The sequence below is a fragment of the Ochotona princeps genome, chromosome 27 (assembly GCF_030435755.1).
Source record: "Ochotona princeps isolate mOchPri1 chromosome 27, mOchPri1.hap1, whole genome shotgun sequence".
NCBI lineage: Eukaryota > Metazoa > Chordata > Mammalia > Lagomorpha > Ochotonidae > Ochotona > Ochotona princeps.
The window spans coordinates 11,948,008-11,971,259 of record NC_080858.1 but is presented as its reverse complement, the minus strand read 5'-3'; the positions used below and the strand labels follow the sequence as shown (position 1 = coordinate 11,971,259).

At 43.5% G+C, this 23,252-nt stretch overlaps 1 protein-coding gene across 2 annotated transcripts; it reads right to left on the bottom strand.

Moving 5' to 3' along the window:
* Window positions 1-106: 106 nt before the first annotated feature.
* On the bottom strand, window positions 107-23,150 carry RECQL (RecQ like helicase). Of its 2 annotated transcripts, none has more exons than XM_058655756.1 (15): window positions 23,062-23,150; window positions 20,775-20,817; window positions 19,877-20,074; window positions 18,556-18,735; window positions 16,780-16,886; window positions 12,891-13,089; window positions 7,326-7,492; window positions 6,338-6,419; window positions 5,243-5,391; window positions 5,033-5,150; window positions 4,396-4,534; window positions 3,020-3,111; window positions 1,513-1,732; window positions 1,074-1,203; window positions 107-564 (listed from the first exon to the last, which is right to left on the bottom strand). In XM_058655756.1, exons 2-15 carry the CDS (start codon window positions 20,788-20,790, stop codon window positions 433-435), a joined length of 1,929 nt encoding a protein of 642 aa, XP_058511739.1. In that variant the 5' UTR covers window positions 20,791-20,817; window positions 23,062-23,150; the 3' UTR covers window positions 107-432. The 2 variants fall into 2 exon arrangements, with proteins under 2 accessions (XP_058511739.1, XP_058511738.1); XM_058655755.1 differs by lacking the exon at window positions 23,062-23,150 and adding an exon at window positions 21,771-21,875.
* Between the last annotated feature and the right edge of the window lie 102 nt (window positions 23,151-23,252).

Genomic DNA, 23,252 nt, shown 5'->3' with positions numbered 1-23,252 from the left:
ACATAATTGAGATTCAGCTTTGTAGCATATTTAGCTAACTTGTCACCTGCTTAACCAAAATGTACCAGAACCATTTGTTGGCTGTGAAATGCAAAAAAGTTCTGTCAAAAGAAAAGTGTAACTATGACAACAAAGTATGAAACGCTGCAGAATTTTGTGAGCTTATTTGCAAATATTTTGTGTTTTAAAGGATTTTATAGGAAAAAAAATTTTTCATTGTTTCATACTGTACTGTAAAATTATATCATCCATGAGCTTCAATTTTGCAAAAATCTCAAATTCCAAAATCCTTAGCTATAAGCTCTGAAAACATAGCTTTGTATGTATAAAATATCAGTAATTTTTTTAAAAATTAAAGTTCTGATTAACTGAAAAAATAACTGTACACGTGCATACAGTGTCCTTCACCCGGAAAGCACAGTAAAAACCACTTCAGGCGTCATCCATTTTCCTCCTCTTAGCCCCTGCGGTCTTGGAATCGGACTGCCGAAGTACCTTGGCGGCCTTCTTTTGTAAGTCACCCGAATGTTCTCTTTCAGAATGACAACTTTGAGATGATTCAACCTACAGAAAAATAACAAAATTGGCATTCTGGTAAAGAGCCAGCTCTTTGGCTTTCTCATGAGGTTCATCTCTAAATAATCTTTCAATATCAGTTAGGTCTTTTAAGTAGCCAGGAGTCTGGTTTTTAATCTTCAGACTTCTGTTCAGTTATAAGCCCTATCTTGGATAAAAGGGACTGTATTGGTCAGGGTCATCCTAAAGTCTGCAGGATCCCACGTGCTTGCTTTCACAAGCTTCACGATGGTTCCTAGCAGTGCTTTCCATTCTCTGAGGTTGTGCAGTCTTAGCAGCACTGGTCAGACACCAAGAACACCATGAGGGCAGGATGCTCCACCAAGCTGAGCAGCCCTCGAAGAGGATGGAAACTCCTAGTCTATATGGTGGGTGCCAGCCTACATTCTTCCGCTTCATAGTTCTACAGGGCTGTGGGTGGGAAGGGGAAAATATGCCACAGAAGAGCATCCTATAGGCTTTAATATATTCTGTAAGAGTTGAAAATGAACCATTACCCGGAAGCAGTTCTTGTTGGGCTTCTTCACCTGCATGGTGATTGCATGGGCCTCACTGTTAAGAAGACTGGCTTTGGGTCCTATCTTCAAATAAGAAATGGTAGCATACGCTGTGAAACTGTAGTCTTCCCTGCAAAAGACAAAGGCCAGCAATCAAATCTCCTGGAAGAACCACAGAAAACGAGCGTATAAAAGAAACAAATGTGCATTGCTTTTAAGTAACATGGATATGATGTAAAACATGCACAATGCAGATCCGAGTCACTATAGAAAGCTTTGTGCTTTGACTCAGAGTGGTCCGTTGGGGTTTGAGTTAGCTAATTCAGTGATTAATCATGAGTTTGCAAGAAACACCTGCAAAGACATTGATTCTGTTGCAGTTTTAACACGACCAGGCACGCAGAGAACATGAGAAGACACGCAGTGGGTTGACAGCTACCTGAGATACTGCTGCAGAAGGAAGTGTGCGACCATCTTCTCCAGCTCCTCCCGAGGAAGCACGGGGGCACTGACACCCGCCACTCGGAGTCTGGCCGTGCCCTTTCCCATCCAGGCGTCCAGCAGTTTCAGCGGAGTGAGTTTTTCATTCAGTTCCTCCGCCTGTTTCAGGATCTTGATGAGATCTCTGCAATGCTCCGTGACATTTTGTTTTTCGTATGCTGCAATCAAGCAGACACGGGGAGAAAAGCAACTGGGATTTAGAAACGGGAGGAAGATGAGGCCATCCTAAGTGGTTAGACTAGTGTAGATCCAGTTACCCACGTGAGCCAACCTACACAATGATTTCTTTTATGTCTTAAAACTAGGCTATTCCTTACATCTCTATTGCCAAACCAAATTACAGGATATAAGACACTGTGGGAGTTCCACTGATATCAAGAAAATCACCTATCAGAAGGCCTGTTGTATGTTCTAGGATCCAGGAACCAGAAAGTGGCTATTAGACTGATGGTGGCATTTACTGGGAAATGTGCTTTATAGGAGAGCCAGTCTGCTTCAGCCTGTCCCTGATGTGTGCTAAGCTAATCATTAGGCAAGAATCTGCAAACTCAGGGAGGTTCTTAAACAACACTGTTTTGGACAGACATCCTCAATAATTAATATATGACTAGCACTCTAATACATACATCAGACTCTTGGACAGTTTTCATGCTGTCAAGCGAGTCTCATCCAGCAGGATTAAAAATGTAGGACCTGCTAAGGCATCAGAACCCAGACCTTGAACAAAAAACTAGTTAGACTCTTAATACAAAACTACATTTGCAAGATATGTGAGAAATGTTAGAGTGTAGCAACAAAATACTGCTCAGTGTCTTATGATATGGACAGTACATACATCAAAAATGACTCACTATAATCTATTTTTCACTAATTTTTCTTCCAATATGAAGTATTGTAGTGAGATTAGTCTTGTTCTCCCTCTATTTTTTTTAAGATTTATTTTCTTTACCTGGAAGGTGGAGTGATAGATAGAGAAATCTTCCATCCGCTTGTTCATTCCCTAAATGGCCACAGTGGCTAGGACTGGGCAATGCTGATGCTAAGAGCCCCAAGCTCCATCTGGATCTCCCACATGGGTGGCAGTGGCACAAGTACTTGGGCTATCTTTGGCCTCTCAGGCACCTCAGGCACTTTAGCTAGACTGGAAGCAGAGCAGCTAGAAATGAAACTACCCTTCCAATATGGAAAGCTGGCAAGCAGTGGCTTAACTAGTTGTGCCAAAATCCCTTTCCCAACCCTTACTTAGGTAACAGCGTTTCTATTCAGTAGAATTAAAGCATTTCTGATTTTTCCTTTAACTCATCTTTGTTTCAAAACTTGGTATTACTTTTAAATCTAGAAAATTCTATTTCAGAACAGTTTAATATTTTCAATCTACTTGGGAGTCTAATACTTCTCTCACTGTATATATTGGCCTATAAAGGTTAAAAAAACAAAGAACTTACAAATGTCTTTGCAGCAGTTATCACACATTTTGTTACATGCTTCTGAGTTCCAAACTTCATCAAAATGCTGCGCTATCAGTACGCGGCGACATCTGTAAACACATTTAGAGAGAGATACTTCAAGGAGTTAATTGAAGTTTTAAAATTCCTATTTCAGAATACACAGTTACTTAATTCATTGGTTTCCTACCGCTGCAAATTTATTCCCAGAATCTTGGCAGGTTTAACCCACGCAAAGATATTTTTCTTTCATTTCTGTAAACTAGTAGTCTAACATGGGCTTCACCGGATGTAAATCAGCGGATTCGCAGTGCTGGGTTTCTTCTGCAGCCCAAGGGACAATCTGTTTCCTCTTTCCAGTCCACAGAGGCTGCCCACTTCCAGGGCTCCCTGGCTGAAAACTCCTCCAGGGTCGTCATTCTGACCTATGCTGCCCTCCTCTTCCTCTTTAAGGACCCCTTGTTAAGACACCTGCCTACCCAGATTACCCAAGATAATTTCCCCATTTTAAAACCGGAAGCTTAGCAACTTGCATTCCATCTGCAGCTTTAATTTCCCCTTTACCATCACAAACCCTAAGTTTCCAAGGACTGGACCATGATTGTGTGGAGGCCATTCTGTTTACTACATGATTTTACCCTGTGGTTCTTGATAAAACAACACCTTAAAAAGGTGTTGGAGTTGCAATTTGAGATTTTAACTGTTAGGAGAGTCTTCTTGGCAAACACTAGTTTTCTTATATTTTACAGTATCCATATTTGATTCTAACCCCCAAAATCGACTTCATGGGAATCTACTGGCTGGACCTTTGAAGAAATTTTCATTTCGCTATCCATACCTTTCATTGCTGTCACTGATTATTGTCTGCCTTTCAACACGAGTTGGGGAGAGGAAGATGGAGCAAGCATCTTTCCTTGGATGAAGGAAGATCATTCGGGTGCAAGTGCTGATTCCCACTTTGAGATCTCTACTCTAATGGATTTACACTTCGGCATTACACCACAGTGTCTAGTAAGTTCTCAGAGTAATGAAAGGAATGTTGTAGGCCTGGCATGGTGGCATAGTATCAGACTAATCCTCCGTCTGCAGCGCCAGCGTCCATATGGGTGCTGGTTCAAGTCCTGGCTTCTCTACTTCCAATCCAGTTCTTTGCTAGTGGCCTGGGAAAGCAGCAGAGGCCTTGGGACTTGGTCCCAAATGGGAGAGCCAAAGAAGTTCCTGGTTCTTTTAGACTGACCTAGCGCTGGCTGTTGTAGCCATTGGATAGTGAACCAGTGGATAGGATATTTCTCCCTCTGTCTCTCCTCTCTGTAATTCTTTCAAGTAAGCTAAATAAATCTACAAAATGAATATTAAACAAAAGATACATGGCTTACTTGCTTATGTTTTGACAGTATGACACCATCTCATAAAGCTTCTGCTGTCCCACGTTTTCCATGACCACCATCGAACTTATTCTGAATATATCTCCAAAGCCATAATACAGAATACAGTCTGCCTTCATGTCATCTCGACCTGTGGCATGAGAAACCTTGAGACTGAAGAACGATTTCTAAAAATTCAGCAACACGCAAAAATAATTATGTAAAATTAGCTGACAAAGCTTGTTACACCTAGAAATATTAGTGATACAAGGGTTAGCTTCTAACAGCTGCCCTGAAAATAAAAATAAATAAATAAATAAATAAAAGAAAGAAAGAGATTGCCAGCTTTAAGTTATGTCTGAAACTGATTAAAATATTTAAGCTAGGAAATTGACATCAGTGATGAATATTCCAGAAGGCAAAGATGAATACCAACCTCTTAGCCACACCTAGGAGGAAACAACCCTGACACTCCAATAGAAAATATATATAATTTCTCCATATGAAAAATGTGTAGAACTGCTAGAAGGCTTCACTGCTCTGAAAATATTATCCAATAAAGATTAAAAGTACAAAATTACTAAGCATTTATAATATGCCTTCTGGAAAAGCTTTCTAAGAACTGACTTCCGATTTAAATTCCACGTACCTGCACGTCCACTCTCTTGGTAGTAATTTTCCATAGATTTACTCATTGAATGATGGATAACAAATCTCACATCTGGCTTATCAATTCCCATACCAAATGCAACCGTTGCCACTACTACCTAAAAATATTTTAATGTTTTGTAAGTTATTTAAGTAAAGTCTAAGTATTATTAAAAGTAAATTAGGTTCCTATTGAAGAAACACACTTAACCTGGATTTCATTGGCCGACCATCTTGTATGAACCTTGGTCTTATCTTCTGGTTCCATGTTGGCATGGTAAGCACCTGCACGAATCCCCAGATTCTGCAAACTAATTGTAACTTGTTCAGAGTCTTTCTGAGAAAAACAATATATGATTCCTGCAAAAATATGCACAATTGTTAGAAGATACATACCTTCCTGGAAGATACTTTTCAATAAATACACCAAAGACAGCGATTAACAATACAGAGGTGGAAAAAAAAGAACTGAAAAAATTGCAAGGCCTTGAGCATATGCTGACTTCTTGATGTAATTCAAGATTTGATCATGAGCTCGTTCTGAAGCAGAATTAAGCCCTGAGCCACCAGTTTTGGTTCCCATTACCTCTTTTCTCTCTCCAACTTTATCTCCCACTACACAGTATTTCTCAAACTGAAGTTCCACAGCTCCGTAAGATGTTAACAAGTATGCTGTGAAAAGAGTTTCGAGTGCAGATGAGTTGAGGGAACAACTACATTCCACAAAGTTAAACAGGTTTCTGTCTGTCGAGGGCTGCTCAGAGCTTCCAAGGTGCTGCCAGCGCCTGTCCATCTCCAGCAGGGACAGAGGTGCAGCCTTGCCCAACTGACCTGACCCCAGAACTCCTGACTCAATTCTACCTACCGGAAATCTGCAGAGCCGCTTGAGATGTTTCACCAACTCTGTTTCAGTAACACCTGTCTAGTCATTGACCCTGGTGACACACACACATTTGCAACTCTGACTTAACATGTACTATTCATTTGATGTGTCTAATTTTATCCTTTTAAAACTTCAATGTTTATGTCATTCACAGAGGACATTTAATAAAGCAGGTACCACTGATAATTAACATTGTCATTTCAAAGCAATAAAGCAACACTAAATCAGATAAATCTAGGACTCAGTGTGTCGCACAATTTCTAAGATCTCCAAGTACACTGATTTTCATCAATAATAATTCGAAGTTTTTTTCTTCCACTCATTTCTATTTTTAGATGTGAGTCATTTGTCAGTAATAACGATCAGGATGTGGTAGTTTTTGAAAGTGATCCCTCAGCCGCCACAACTGGTCTTTCATATTACCTGACTGTCCTTTATATCTGCCATTAATGAGCTTGACAATATCCTCAATAAAATCTTCAGTGTTTGAGGGCTTCTGCCGAACCTGGAGGAAAAAGGAAAGACGGAGCATAACACCCAGGGAGCTGTTTTCTCGTAACTTGTGAGGTAAAATTCTTTCCTGAGTGCAATGTTAATTTTTTTTTCCTGTTATTGTTTCATTTGCTTCCTCTGTCAACTCCACACCTCCTTCTTGATCCCTATTTTGTTGTAAACAGTTGTCTATTTTTTATTGGGAAGGTGTATTTGATAAGAGGGGAGACAGAGAGTAGCTGTTCCATCTGCTGCCTCACCGCCCAGATGTCCACAACAGCTGGGTCATCCTCTGCTGCTTCCCCAGGCCGTGAGCAGCGATCCGGAGGGGAAGCGGAGCATCACAGAGTGGATGCAGGCACCACACCGGCCCCATCCCTGGTTTTATAATATGCAGAAGATGGAGAAGCACAGAGCAACAAACAACTTGTGAAGTCAGAAAAGAGAGACTTTTCACTACCTGATGTTCCTTCTAAAAAAACCTATTAATGCACAATACGAGTATGTATTCAACGAAATCTCAAAAAACATCATTTTTTAATGGGTAGAAAGAAAAGACAGCTATTAGCTAATTTTATTTTCAATAGCAACAGCAAAACGTTAATGGAATTTTAATATTTCCATCATTTACGAATGAATTTCCACGGAGTTGTCAGGAAGGCCCTTAGATCTCTCTCCTTCCCCGCACAAGAAACAATGTATCTAACTTGAACAAATACCCATGACTGGCTCATGGCTCCTGTAATAGTATCACTTAGCAAGGTAGCATTTTCTATTTAATCTAACAAAAGATTATGTAGCACAGCAGATATAGAGGCACTAATTAACGCATCCACTTGTAAATATCTCCTGATGTTAACAGCTTTTAAACAGAATCAAATCTTCTCAAAACCAATACAATGACATAAAAGTTACTCACCTCATAATAAAGATTTGGTCGATTAAAAGAAGCTGTAAAAGTTAGACACGCTTCGACACACAGAATTTTTTGAGCATCCTTTAAAACGTGATTGGTTGCAGTTGCGGTTAGCCCAATAAGTGATGTGTTAGGGAACTGGCGCTTTAAGATCCCAAGTGCCTTATAGTCTGGGAAAAAAAAAAAAAAGCTCCTCTATGTAACCCGTACAGTCTATAATGAATAACGCCTTTTAGCAATGCAGATCTAATCAGCCTGTTACGATCTCACATGGCTACCCACAGCAGTGAGTCTGCAGCATTATCCGTGTTGAGTGTCCCTTATCTGAAATGCATGGAATCACAAGTATTGCAGATGTCAGAGTTTGTCTGATTTTAGGAGATTTATATGGATTTTACTGAAATTGCCCTGAAACCTGAAATTTCTAAATTTTTCAGCACAATACTCAAAAAGTCTTAGATATCAGAACATTTTCGCATTTCTATTACTCTGGATTAGGGATATTCAACTGTACTTTTCTTCAGAAACATTCTTTTTGGCCACAAGTGGAATTCAATATTGCAAGGACAGAATATTAAACATCCCATCCGGTTATGCATTCGTCTACACAAAGGTATTCAACAGAGAGCGAGAAAAATCAGAGTGATTGAATCTACCGCAACTGACAAAAGCTACAAGCCATTCACAGAAACATTTCTCTCACCTGCTACCATCCAAAGAGTGGCAAGGTCAGACGAAAGGGAAGCCTTGAGAAGACACTGCCTTGCTAGAACTCACTCCAAGGAAATCCTTCTTGCCTCATACTTTTGTCATACAAAAATTTTTTTAAAAATTTATTTTTATTTGCAAAGTCAGATACATATAGAGAGAGGGAGAGACAGAGCAAGATCCTCTGTGGGATGATTCACTCCCAAAGTGGCCACAGTGGCCGGAGCCGCGCTGATTCAAAAACAGGAGTCCAGATCCTCTTCTGGGTCTTCCATGCAGGTGCAGGATCCCAAGGCTCAGGGACATCCCTGATCACCTTCCCAGGCCACAGGCAGAGAGCTAGATGGGAAGTGGGGCCACCAGGATTAGAACCGGCGCCCATATGGGATCCTGGTGTGTTCAAGGCGAGGACTTCAGCTGCTGGGCCACTGCACTAGACCCTGTCATACAAATTTAAAGCATCAGCTAATTCGTCCTAAATTTGCTTTGAAGTAGGGGGGAAAAACTGTGTAGAAACTGCTCAATGTTAAGGTCAAGGGTTTCTGTGAAAATTAGGGAGAGCAACTATCCAGAGGCTGTCCAGAGTTTAATAAGGCAACATCTGAGGTGGATCTCGGAGCAGGAGTTCACCAGGAAGGGAAGAAGAAAACCATCAGGCAAGACTAGCAGGGAACAGCCAGCATGCTCAGACATAGCAAGCGGGTGGCAGGGCTGGACCATACTGTATGGGATGGGTCAACTGTGGGGATTCGAACTCTCCTTCCAGAACACTCCCTTTCCCTGTATAGCTCCAAAACCTGAACTGAAAGGACCTGTGCAAGGTTTGGAAGGTAGAAGTGAACCACCCCTTACTATTCCTTGTAGGTCTTTCCAGGCAGACAGGATAATGGACAGTTCCAGAAAGACCTGGTCAGTTTAGCTCTCACTGTTAGTTACTGCAAATCGGCATACTTTGGACTTGGCATCCTGAGCATTTGGAGAAGCTCCCAAATAGTTTCAATGAGCTGCTGTCTGTGAAGAGACTTTTTCTGCAGCACCTCCACCCTTCCACGTCCTGCTGGACAATGCGACAGCTTTGCCAGCTGGCCCTAGAGCACAGAAAACAGTTCTGACCGGAAAGAAGGGGCTCGCTCCTTCCTGTGGGCAGGCTTGTGTTCCCGTGAGCGACACCGAGCGAGGCTAATTGATCTCAGCAGCACGCCAGTGCCTGCGTGTTTCTCCAACCTTTGGGAAACCACCTTTTCCATGAGTGCACTGTGCCTTCCAGGAGATCGCAACACAGCGGGTTGGGCCTCCTTGGACCAGAGTATCTGTCCAAAGACCTCTCTGCTGAGGCCCAGTACTTCCAAACTTCTCTTGTTGCACCAGCCCCACAGCTGGTGAGTTGCTTCTTTCAGTAACAGTCTTCATGGTATCTTAGAGTTTCTTTTACTTTCTTGAGATAGCTCTTTAACTATTCTTAGATAACAGCTAAGCGGGGGGCCAGCCGGCACAATGGCTTAGCAAATGAGGCCTATCCCGATAGCACCAGCATCCCACATGGACGCTGGTTTGAGTCCCAGCTGCTCTACTTTCGATCCAGCTGCCTGCTAGTGGCCTGGGAAGGCAGCACCAAATGGCCCACGTACACGTGTCCCTGTGCCCCGCGCGGGAGACCCAGAGGAACTCCTGCTCCTAGACTTTCGACTGGCCCAACTCTGGCTGTTGTGGCCATTTGGGGAGTGAATCAGCAGGTAGAAAGATCTCTCTCTCTCTGTAAGTCTTTCTTTCAAATAAATAAGTCTTTTAAAAAGGAATAACGTGAGTGTGTGAGTGTGTATAAAATTGTGTTCAAATAATCAATATGGTTTCTGTCCTGGATAGACACAGAATGGTAAAGACACCTGCTGAGATTCTTAAACAGATGTGTGTTTGAAAGACTTCCCAAGATACACAAGACAGGAAAGGTGGAGGGAAGGGAGGGGGAAAAAGTGGGAGAGGAAGAAAATCAAAAGTTCTTTGCTATGGCTTCTAGGAGATTAACAGGGAACACTGGCGCTCAGGTGCAGAGGGGAAGAAAAAAGGGCTATCCTTTTGGGGTTGAATTTAGTTCTGGTCTTGCTAATTTAGATACACGTTTCCAATAAATCATTAGGAATATGAATTTGACGTTTGTAAATAAGTTAATCAGATGCAAGAACAATAGATAATGACATGGCAAGAGATCCACAAAGGGAACCAAAGTCATGGAAATACATAAGCCGGGGTCAGATCTCACCCATTGAAATTAACAGGGCAAGGGCCTGGCGCTGTAGCCTAGTAGCTAAATCCTTCCCTTGCACATGCTGAGATCCCATATGGGTGCCGGTTCTAATCCCGGCAGCTTCACTTCCCATCCAGCTCCCTGCTTGTGGCCTGGGAAAGCAGTCGAGGACAGCCCAAAGCTTTGAGACCCTGCACCCGTGTGGGAGACCGGGAAGAAGCTCAAGACTCCGCATTCGGCTTGACTCAGCTCCTGCCATTGTGGCTGCTTGGGGAGTGAGCCATAGGACGGAAGATCTTCCTCTCTGTCTCTCCTTCCCTCTGTAAATCCACCTTTCCAATAAAAGTAAGTAAATCTTAAAAAAAAAAAAAAAAAAGACAGAGAAAAGAAAAAAAACAAATTCATGAATCAAAAACCTTCAGGAGACCCTAGCGACCGCGACCCCCGTGTGCAGTCATCTGGTTAAGATAGAAACAGCCTTCAAAGAGCTCAGGGCCCACAGCACTGAAAAACAAAGTGCCATGGGTCATTATAAACACAGAGAATCCAATCTTCAGGCCACATGTTCACTAGTTGTGAAGAAATACTAAAAGTAAATAAAGACTTAGATCAGAACCTGCCTGAGAGAACATTTAAGTTAAGGAGACAAGGAAAGAAAAACAGAATGGAAAGGAAGAAATTACAGAATGTTACCTTACGGTAAGCATTGGGGGAGGAAGCAGCAAGATCAGAGGTGAAGAGTAGAAAATGCTGCTGCGTAGCTGCGCCCACTGGTATATGCAATTGCTGGTGCAGGTCGTGGACCGAGCCAGATGCCACACTAGCTGATACAAACGAGTCATGTCTGAGGTCACCACAGCCAAGGTTGCTTGGGGGCCAACCCAACCAAACTGCTGGACTCAAATCCCAGCCACAGGGAAAATCTAAGATATGTGGTCGGATCGTGCAGTGCATGTTTTGGGACTGGACCTCTTTGGCTGTTGATGCCTGTCTAGTGGACAGTGTGCCCAGATGCACATGGGGGACATGACAACTAGCTTCTCTAGGCCAGAGGTGGATGTAGAGTGCCATATCAGAAGATGGAAAGCAGAACAGGTTGGTCAATGCTCCTGACAAAGCTTTGCAGCAAGTGTCTGGGTCTATGGATGCATGTTAAAGTGGATCTTGGAGATCCCTCAACCCTGGTGCAATGAAGCCGACAATGTCTCAGAGCTATGGAAACCACGCAAGCAATGCACTTGGAACGTTCTTCCAAGGATGTTGGGTCTCTAAGGCATCATCAAATAGTTATCCTTCATCCCCAGGTGGTGAAGTAGTTGGACAGCAAGCAGCAGTTCCCTTCCCTTTCTTCCCTCCCCTCCTCCCACCAGCTTACCAGAATACAAAGAACTGAAGCAGCTGTCCTACCTTCCTCCATACCTTGACCCTCCCCACCTAAATTGGAGGCCCACTTGGAAGATGGCCACTAGATGGCGCCTCTGATTGGAAGACTCACTAGTGGCCACTGTCTGGGGGAGTGGGTGGAGTCAAGCTATAGAGTCAATGAGTTCAAAGAAAGAAAACGAGGCAGTGCTGAAAAGTTTGAAGGTGAAGACAAAATACAAACAGGAAAATAACCATCAAAGGAGTTGAAAAGGTCAGAGAAGGGTTTAAGTTCCTGTTGCTGTTTTTAGCAAGAGTAAATGAGACCAAAGGTGCAGCAGGAAGCTGGCAGAACACAATCTTAAGGAGGCAGGAGCAGGCAGGCAAAGGGTCCAAGATTAACAGGGGAACCCAAGGGGGTGTTGGGGAGTTGGAAAGATCCAGAAGGAAAAGAATTGATGCCAGGGAGTAGGATTTTTGATCATTTTTAACAATATTGGGGTAACTTACTTGAGGCCATAGCCACAGGAATAGGCTGGTAAAAGGAAGAAAAGAGTAACAATAATATATCCTAGAACTTGAACATTTAAAAGTTGGTTTTGGATGCTGAAGACACTCAGAGTGACAACTAAAGACAAGTTTAAAGCAAGTGTAAATTTCTCAAAATAGGGCGCAGTGTGGTGGTCTACAGGAAGTCCTCACCTTGAACATGCCGGGATCCGATATGGTCACTGGCTCTAATCCCAGAGGCCCCGCTTCCCATCCAGCTCCCTGCTTGTGGCCTGGGAAGGCATTGGAGGACGGCCCGAAGCCTTGGGACCCTGGACCCACGTGGGAGACCCAGAAGAGGCTCCTAGCTTCAGAGTGGCTCAGCTCTGGCCATTGTGGCCATTTGGGGAGTGAATCATCAGATGGAGGATCTTCCTCTCTGTCTCTCCTTCTCTCTGTATATCTGACTTTGTAATAAAAAGAAATAAATCTTTTTAAAAAATTCCTCAAAATACATGAGAGAGGATTTAAGATCATAGAGGCCATAAAGCTGTGTGACACCAAGTTTGCAAGAAGTTTGCAAGGATCAAGGCAGCTGGACCAAACCCCATAGTGGGAAGATGACAGAGTCTGCTCCTTGGCCTCCATCTTCACAGGACAAAATGAGTCAGTACCCGTGTGGGGGGATGATTCCCGTCACCTTACCGTGAGGACAGCAGGACACAGTGTGGCCCACCAAGGTAATTTCTCAATAAAAACACACATACCAGGTCTGAAATCGTGTCCCCACTGACTACAGCAGTGAACCTCATCGACGGCAATGCGAGTAAATCTCCCGGCTTCGTAGGCCTTCTCCAGTCTTGACATAAACATTTTGCTTTTTGCAATCTTCTCCGGAGTCACGTAAATCAGCTTTAACTTGGAGTTTTTATTGATCATTTCTGCATGAACCCATTTCACATGCTCCTGTTTAAGAAACAAAACAGACACAGCAGTGAGCACATCTAAGTGGTAAATGAAGTCTCCAATATCGCTTCCCCGGAATCCGCAGCCTTGGAGGCGTCCACAAGCAGATGCTCCGCTCACTGATAGGGAAGCTGTGGCCCAGTACTAAACCGCATGTTCTACTGACTTCCGTCTAAACTGTGCATGGCAGAACAATCTCCTTTGACAAAGTAAGGCAACATGAAAAGACACTTCAAAAAATTTAATTTATGGAAACATAATTCCTGATTATTGATATTAAATTCCAAAATATGAGCTAAATGCAACAGCTCACAAAGGTGGCTTTTATTCAGTTGAATATCACTTTATAGATGTGTGGCCAGATCCAATATGACTTAGCATCTTTAATGATATTTAAAAACCCACATATCCAGTCTTTCTTCAAAACAGGGCCTGGTGAGATGGCTCAGTGGTTAAATCCTTGCCTTGGAAATGCTCGGATTCCACATGGGTGCTGATTTGTGTCCTGGCTGCTCTACTTCCATCCAGCTCCCTGTTTGTGACCTGGGAAGGTGAGAAAGACGGCCCAAAGCCTGGGGACCCTGCACCCGTGTGGGAGACCTGGACGAGGCGCCTGGCTCCAGGTTTTGGATTAGCTCAGCTACGGCCATTGTGGCCACTTGGGGAGTGAATCAGCAGATGGAAGGTCTTTCTCTGTCTCCCTTTCTATAAATCTGCCTTTCTAATTAAAATAAAGGTTTTAAAAATACTTAATAAAATTATGTTTTTACAAATATAAAAATATTTACATTTTAATAAAATATTAATTCAGTTATTTTTAATATGCAAGATTTATAGACACATATATCATAAAAATAAATCTTAAATGGTGACAGCTGTTAGAATTCTAGTTCTCTGATATAATTAAAGAATCTGTGGTACATCTACTCCATAGAATATTATTCAGACACTAAAAAGAATGAAATTATACCATTTGCAACTAGTTGGTCCCAACTAGAGACCATTATGCTCAGTGAAATAAGTAAATCCCAAAAAGACAAATACCATATGTTCTCTGTAATATAAATCATCATGCAAATTGGAATATATAATGATGGAAGAATGAAGACTGCCATATCCAGATGTGAAGACATCTTAAATGGTGACAGCTATTAGAATCCTAGTGCTCTGATATAACTTAACACAATATTTAGTACATCAGATGTCTTCTCTGTCTAACCTAAGCAACACTAAGCCAGTTTTAAAAAGAACAATGGTGAAATGGATGCAAAGAGATGAGAGTTAAAGCTGCTTTTACCACAACAGCAAGGGAGAAGCCTGCTAACTCCCAGAGCTATACTAACATATCTACGCTGTGTTTAATCTATGCCTTTTGACAGGTGTGGTGAGCCATGAGCTTGTAATTTTATACAACTTCTAAGCAGCTACAACTTATATCACTGCTGCTTTCTTTTTCAGCATGAAGGAAGTGGAATACCGCAAGGCAGTTTACTCCACGGTCCCATTGTAATGAATAAGGGAGCAGCTTGGTGAACAGAGAGTTTAAATAAAGCAAAATTATATAGTAAAGAACAGAGGGTTGCCTGGAGGTACGTCCAATTGAGGGGAGGAATGAACAAGATAAATAAGGGTATCTTAACATGAAACAAAGCAGAAGGTGGGCATGTAGCTGGCAGTCAGGTACTAGTTAAGATGTTTTGGTTTCATTGAGAGTACCTGGGTCTGATTTCTGGCCCTATACCTAAAGCTGGCTTCCTATTAATGCAGATTCTGGGAGGGCGTGATGGCTCAAGTCACCAAGTCCCTGTCACACCTGGGCTGACTTCCTGACTCCTGGCTTTGGGGTGGCTTAGTCTGGCTGGAGCACACACTCTCTCTCTGCTTTTCAAAGGTTTCTTAAAAGCAAGAAGTCAGAAGCTAGACTGTCAAGGAAAATGATTCAAGAATCAAAAAAAAAAAAAAAAACAAAAAACTCCCACTGCCTCAGGGTGGGATGATTTCAGCATAATAATTGGTAATTAATCAGATTAAAGTAATCACAATGTCAAAAATTCCTAAGCTTATGATGGTCTTGGGGAGGGCATGACCCAAAGTACTTATTGATCACCTTTAGAAAATGTTAGAAAACAAACTATTCCTTAAAACTGGCAAAGAAATCAAGCATTTTAACCTACAAAGAATTGATACGGGGGTGAGCGTGTGCTGTAAATTTGCGACAATTGCAGCCTGTCTGAGTGCCGGGGCTGAGTCCCAGCTCTGCTTCTAAATCCAGCTTCCTGTTAATGCACACACTGTTAAGAGGAGGGATGCTGATTCAAGTGATTGGGCCACACCACTCACATGGGAGACCCAGAGAGAGTGCTAGGTTCCTGGCTTCAGGATTGGAGGCATTTGGAGACTGAACTAGCAGAAGGGAGCACCCTCTCTCTTTCTCTGTCTCTGTCTCTCTCTCTCTCTCACACACACACACACACACACACACACACACAGGCTCTAAGGAAATCCACAGCAAGAGGTTTAACAGAAGTTAAGCCCCTTACAGTTCCAGCACCCCATAAGAGCACTGGCTATACCATTTCCAATTCAGCTCTCTGCTAGCATGCCAAAGAAAGCAGAGGAGTATAGTCCATGCAGCACAAGATGCGCCAGGTATCTGGTCCCTTGCCATTCACATGGAGACCCAAATGGAGTTTTAAAGGCTGTTGGCTGTGGCCTGGCCAGGCCAAGCTGTTGTAGTCATTTGGGGAGTGAACTGGTGGATGGAAGGTATCTCTCTTTCTCTCCTTCTCTCCCTTTCTATAACTCTGCCTTCCAAAGAAACAAAACAAATCTCTCAAAAAATAAATAAATAAAGACACTGGTTGGGATACCTGAATCCCCTATCATAAAGCCTGGCTCCGTTGCCAATTCTAGCTTCCTGTTGATGCACATCCCAGGAAGCCAGAGTAATGGCTTAAGTAGCTGGGAGACTCAGTGTGACTTCCTGGATCTCAGGCACTTGCAGAACGAACAAGCAGATGGAAGCTGTGTCTGTCTGTCTTGATTGCTTAACAAATAAAATGAAAAAAAAATTTAAGGAAAAAATATGAATATTTGTGTTTGGTGATTTTAAGAAAGTGATATTAAAGTTTTTAGGCAGGAGGATGGCGCTGCACTTATATTTTCCTTTCTAAAAGACACAGCATGATACTACAGCATTGACAATTAAAATGTGATGTCTAGCATTTGTTTCCAGTGGACAAGGCAGGGAAGTTTTCAGGTATACAAATCAAAAAACAGTTGGTCATATAATGATAAATGTTGGAGGGTAAGGATGTTACAGGGTTTATACTATTACCCTACATTTGAAAACTTCAATAATATGCTTTTCTGGAAAACACTTTCTTCTATAATCATGGGCAATGTACTCCATTCCCCAAAGACATTCTGCAAGTAGAGGGTAGTTCTAAGGCACTAATTTATTGTATGGAATTGCATCACACAATTAGATAATCTTCCTTACTATTTTTAGCTTATGGAACACATACAAACAGGCAACAGGTCAGAACTGGCCATGAGCAGCAGTTTGCCACTCCTAATGTAAAGAGTTCAGTTTGCGATTATGTAAGTTACAAACCTGTTGCTCAGGCTCCTACTTCAGTGCAGAATTATAATTGGGAAAAAGAAGAAAAAAACACCAGAGAATCATACCTTAGAACTGGAAGCATTTAACATGGTCGCTGAGATGCCCAACTGCTTTAAAACCATTAACTGATCTTCCATCAGCGAGATCAATGGGCAAATCACCAGAGTGAAACCTAAAAGACAAAGACATGCACTCAGCGGGAGTTGACCTTGTGGTACAAAGGCTTACGTTGCCATCTGCAACATCAACATTTCTGTATGCCTTCTCACTGTGTGCCACGCTTGAATGTGTCTGGCTGTTTGTCTACACCACATCACATATGTGCTTTAGGAGCTCCCAGGCTGCTCCCTGCATAAACAATGCTCCTGCTTCTCCTGTCCCTTTGGCCTTTAGCTCAAAGCTCAAGACAGCCTACCCTGACAACACCCTGGACTGGATCTTTCTATGAAAGAATTCTTTACTGAAACTTTTATCCCACTGCTGTTATGAATGCTGACAATTGCCAGAGTTTTCTATACTAGGAGTCAACAAATGAAGGGTGGCTGTTCTTGGAGAATTCTAATGGAACACAGTCACACCCCTCTATTTACACACAGTCTGGCTGCTTTTATGCCACACGGCAGAGTTGAGAAGTCGCCATGGATTATAGAAACCACAAAGCCTGTATTAACTATCTGGCTCTTTAAGAAACAGTTTGCTGGGCCTGGTGCCATGGCCTAGCGGCCAAAGTCCTCGCCTTAAATGCGCCGGGATCCCATATGGGCGCCAGTTCTAATACCAGCAGCTCCACTTCCCATTCAGCTCCCTGCTTATGGCCTGGGAAGCAGTCAAGGACGGTCCAGAACACTGGGACCCTGCACCTGTGTGGGAGACCCGGAAGAGGTTCCTGGTTCCCGGCATCGGATTGGCGCGCACCGGCCCGTTGCGGCTCACTTGGGGAGTGAAACATCGGATGGAAGATCTTCCTCTCTGTCTCTTCTCCTGTCTGTATATCCGGCTTTCCAGTAATAATAAAATCTTAAAAAAAAAAAAAAAGAAAAGAAAAGAAAAGAAACAGTTTGCTGGGGTACACATTTCATCTCCACATCCCCCACACAAGTTCTTATTCAGGCTCCACTTCCAATTCCAACTTGCTAATAAATGTGCAGTCAAGGAGGCTGCAGGTGGTGGCAAAACTACTTGGGTTCTGCCACCCACACGGGAGGCTGAGATCGACTCCAGAGCTTGTGGACTCAGCCTAGCCCAACTTGAGAGTAAACCAATGGATGCAAAATCCATCTCTGTCTGCCCAAGTCAATAAAACCAATCAATAATTATAAACAAGAGGTAATATCTCCTGATGCTTACTCTCTGCCCTCACTGCTCCCCAAACAGTAGCACCAGTGTCACCAGGAGCTGGTTGGAAACACAAGACCTTGTATTAGTGCTTGTATACGAACTGACTCCCCAGGTGAATCGGACACACATGAATGTCTGAAAAAACCATCAGTGTACAGAGTTGCACTGAGCAACCAGGCCCTTGCCTACTGTTAACCTGGCCTACTACTGCATCTTCAGTGCTAGCCACCACAGTAGACACACCACAGAGATCTGGGACTCAGTCACATCTTCTGATTCCTTTTCTAGTGCTCATTCCCCAATAACATGTGTTTAAATTACATTTCAGGAACCAGAAGTTTTCCACATTCCTCCTTTATGACCATCATATTTACCAACACAGAGATAAAACAAAAATGCCCTGGGTTTTTTTTGATAGGTATAACTAAAAAGTACTTTTCAGAGAATTAAAATACATGAAGAGAAATCGCTTGGATTTAAAACGAATCTTAACTGGTACAAACCATCGGAACACAAGGCTGGCAACTGGTAACATAAGCTCTTTCCACCTCCCGTAGGCATCACAAGAAATATCTCCTTTCCAGCCATTGTGACATTAATAGTTTCAAGCTGAAGTTGTCTAAACTTCTGAAGTTTAAAGACATTTTGTAGAGTGTCTTTAACTTTTCCAGACCACGGAAAATCTGGGAAGAAAAAAGAAAAGCAATAAATATTACTATTATTAAGATCCTACGTGTGACAAAAACACATGAATGGCTTCTTTTAAAACAGACAAAAATTAGGTAAACATATCTAACACTCATGACTAGCGGTCCACTAAATTTTTATAATTCTGAAATTGGTGTGACGCAATAAACTAGGCAAAGTGAAACAAACTAGATGACATATTGGGAGAAATAATGTATCTCAAAAAAAAAAAAAGTCCATTTTTGATGGTTGAAAATTAACCCTCAGAAGAGGAAGGTGTTAAATCAGATATTTGAAAAGCCATAGGAGGGCTCGGCAGCGTGGCCTAGTGGCTAAGGTCCTCACCTTGATCCCATATGGCTGCTGGTTCTAATCCCGACAGCTCCACTTCCTCTCTATCTCTCCTCCTCTCAATATATCTGACTTTGTAATAAAAATAAATAAAATAAATCTTAAAAACAAAAAAAGAGAAAGCAGTGTATGAAAAAGCAATTTAATGTTAGGAAATATGACTCTTATTGTATACTCTCCCCCAATGACATAATGAGTTTCTTAAATGCCAACTGGCTAATGTGAAAATAAAAACTATTTCAATGAATCTTTAAAAAAAAAAAAAGAAAAGCCATAGGAATCCTGTTCAAGGAATTGACACTTTACGCTCTGGAATGTCTGGTGCAAAAAGCTTACTTAGGAATGAAATCCCTGGAAAACAGCAACCATGAAACACTGCACTCCATTCCTGATTGATACTGTCCTGTTATCATTCATGACACGCACGAGGCTTCATTGGTTTAATACAAGGATAGTTTGTTCGTTAGGGAAGGAAAATAAACTCGATCTTGATGTAGACTTCCGGTCATTTTTTCTTAACTGTTCTTTTTTTGTCCAGTTAAAACTTGAAAAGATTATTCAAAATACATGTCCTATTTTCCAAGCATTGATCCATGTTGCCAGAATCATATCTTGACAGAAATAAAATCTAAATAATAATATTTAAACTTAAAAGACAAGAAGGCACCAGTAAGGAATAAGCTCACCCAAGCCCACTGGAAAACACACATTCATTCAGAAGGACTCGGCTCTACTTTAAAGAAGGGAAAAGAAACAAAAGTCAGCAAAGGAAAAGCAAAAGTAAACCTTCTTTCTTCCACGCAGCTGGCGAAGAGTCATACTCGTTGCTGGCCCCGGCACCTGAGTCCTCTAAACACTGCTTTATTTTCTTTGCGAGGGCAGCTTTTTTCTGCATAAGCTCTTGTTGCCTCTCCATTAGTTCTTGGATTTGAATGTCAACCGCATGAAGCTCACTGGTTACGGACTCCAGCTCCTCGGTGAGAGCTATGGGGATGGGAAAGGAGGAGATGAAATGACTGCAAGGGATTAACTGCAAAGTTTGTGTCCCCCCTAGGTGTCTGGATGTTCCTCACCACCTCAACCAGACAGACTTGAGGGAGGAGAGCAGAGCGGTACAAGGACCCGCACTAGTCTCAGGGCCTCCTCTGACAGGCCAAGGGATCTTAGGCACGGTACTCACCTGCATCTCAACCTTTCCATCTGTCAAATGTCCATAATGCTTCATTCTCATTATTAGAAAGAACCAAGATGGCACATGAAAGTTTTTGGAGTAGCTTAAAAAAGAATTCTGAAACACGCTACAAAATAAATGATTCTGGAAACATGACCCTAACATGAAATCAATCAGCCACAAAAGGTCAAATATGACATGTTTCTTCTTCTTGTGTGAGGCACCTGAACGGTCGAATTCATGGAGACAGAAAAACTACCAGCTGTGTGCGATTACCAAAGCTTTCTACACAGGGATAATGACAAAGTGACACAGCAGTGTGGACACACTTAGAGCCAAGCAATTGTTCACTCAACAGTAGTTAATTTAATTATAAATTTTATTATGTATATTTCATAATTAAAAATGCAAAAAATACTTTCTGTAATCAGAATTTCAAAATCAACTTTTTCTGAAGATCTTACAATTTTAGAAAGAACAGAGTGAAACAAAGATGAAATTATTTCCACTAACCTGAAATGGATGCCATTCTGAAAGTGGAGATCCAAATTTCTTTCTAAAAACAAAAAAATAATAACAACAATTATCTTAAAACTCTTGATGTTTGATCAAATGACAGCATGCCCTGACTAACCACGAAAAATGCTAGAAAGTACATTATACACTGGGTCAGAGGTTTTTGCTGGCTTCTGGAGCCTGAGGACTCATGAACACACTTGGGTCCCTGGCTGGCGATGGGGTGGGGGGTGAGTAGGCCCCAGGCTACCATGCTGGTGTGGTGTGCTGGTGGATGGAGCTTAAAGATTCAGGTATATGTTTGGGTTCTCTGGTGGGCAGGTAGGCAGATCCCAGGCTGGCACGTTGCATCGGCCTGGAAGATCATGCATGTGCTTGGGTCCTGGGTGGGTGGAGTGGTCAGGTCCCAGGCAGGCACATGTACTGGAGGACCAGGTCTGGGGAACCATGCATGCATCCGGGTCCCAAGTAGGCAGGCAGGGCCCCAGGCCAGCTCACCACCCTGCCAAAAGACCAGACTATGGAACTTTTGCACTCATAGGTGTGGGGCTTATAGATTGCTTAGGGAATGGTGTATGGGATGTGTGGTGGGAGCAGGAAACTACTGAGGGTATAGGTTATACGTGAGGAATGACTTCTGGGGAACCTCCACTGACAAGGCTTGCAGTTAAGCGAGGGAGCTGAGACTGAGCAGATTCAAAGATGGAAACTGGAATATCTTTCTGGGTCAGACCAGTGTACATATCCACATGGCAGACCTCAGCTGGGCTAGTTAATATTAACCATCAATGACCATCACCCATTAATACACATGAAAGCTAGGGCTGAGGACATCTAGCTAGCAGCATTAGACCACAGTACCCTCCAGTAAGTATTGGAACAAGGGATGGGTCACATTAGGCTGGGCCATGACACTGATCAGCACACAAGACAACCGGGTCTGAGGAGCCAGGATGGGGTGTGGGTCATACCAGACTAAGCTATCACACCTACCGTTTTGCATGAAAGCCAATGATGGGAGCATCTGGGCAGCGCTGGGCTGCAGCTAGAATTGGGAATGGAGGCAGGCTGGGCCAGGCCAAGCTGCAGCATCCAATGACAAAGGCAAAGACAGGGGATGGGCTATGTTAGGCTGGGCCAGAGCACCCATCAGCATGTGCAAGATTTGTGGCTGGAATTTGTGGTTGGGGAGCTAAGGGGACACCCCAGTGGGCTATGAATCCCACTGGTGAGTGCAAGAGCTAGAAAGGGGGTAGTGGGGCCCAGCGGCATGGCCTAGTGGCTAAAGTCCTCGCCTTGAACGCGCCGGAATCTCATATGGATGCCAGTTCTAATACCAGCAGCTCCACTTCCCATCCAGCTCCCTGCTTGTGGCCTGGGAAAGCAGTCGAGGACGGCCCAAAGATTTGAGCCCCTGCACCAGCGTGGGAGACCCAGAAGAGGTTCCTGGTTCCCGGCTTCAGATCAGCACAGCACCAGCCGTTGTGCTCACTTGGGGAGTAAATCATCGGACGGAAGATCTTCCTCTCTGACTCTCCTCCTCTCTGTATATCTGACTTTGTAATAAAATGAATAAATCTTTTTTAAAAAAAGGATATAATATGTCTGCAGGCAGGGCAGAGCTGGGGCCTCCTCCAGCAAAGTGCCGGGCACACAGGGGTGCTCCAGGTTGAGATCGGCTGAGACCCAAAGTGGGATCTTCCCTTGAGGGAAGGACATAATCTGTGCCCAACCTCCCCCTGTTTCCTAAAATAACTCCCTTTATAACACAACTAGGAAACCGCTCCTTCCCCCCAATCTTGTCATGGAGCAGCAGAAGACATCGGGACACACTCAGCAAACGATGAGCTACAGCGGCTCAGACATCTAAGCTCAGCACCCACAGGAAAAGCGAAGGCGAGTGCTGAGCAGTCAGCATCAGATGCCGTAGGAAACGCCACTAGGGGCCCACTCTGCGCCAAGCACCAAGAGACCACCGTAAGAGACCAGCAGCTTCCTCAACTACCACCGCAGCAGGTGGAAGAAGCGCCCCCGGGTGGGGGCAGTGGCATTTCCCAGGCACTTAGCTCCCCCCCCCCCCACCCTCATGCAAGAGGCAGCCCCGAGTTCACTGGGGCCAGACCGGCCGAGCCCTCATGCAGGAACGGGAAAGAGCACGGAAGGACGGGACAGCCTGGGTCCCTCACTCCTGTCCCAGGACCTGCTGCCCCTCCTCCCAGGGGTTTTAAACCGGCCCCCAATCGCCCACCTCCAAGCTCCCCCTGCCTCAGGGACCGCTCCGCACCTGCTTCCACTGCTCAGCCAGAAAAAAAAAAGCCTTCCCGCCACCCAGCCAGGAGCACGCACCCTTCCGGCTCGGCTCGTTCAGCCAATCGCAAATAACAGCCTGCTGTCACTGGTCAGGAGGTGTGGCCCAGGGGCGCGTCACCCAACAAGGCCCCTGCCTATGGGTAGATCTGGAGAGCGCGTTCAGCC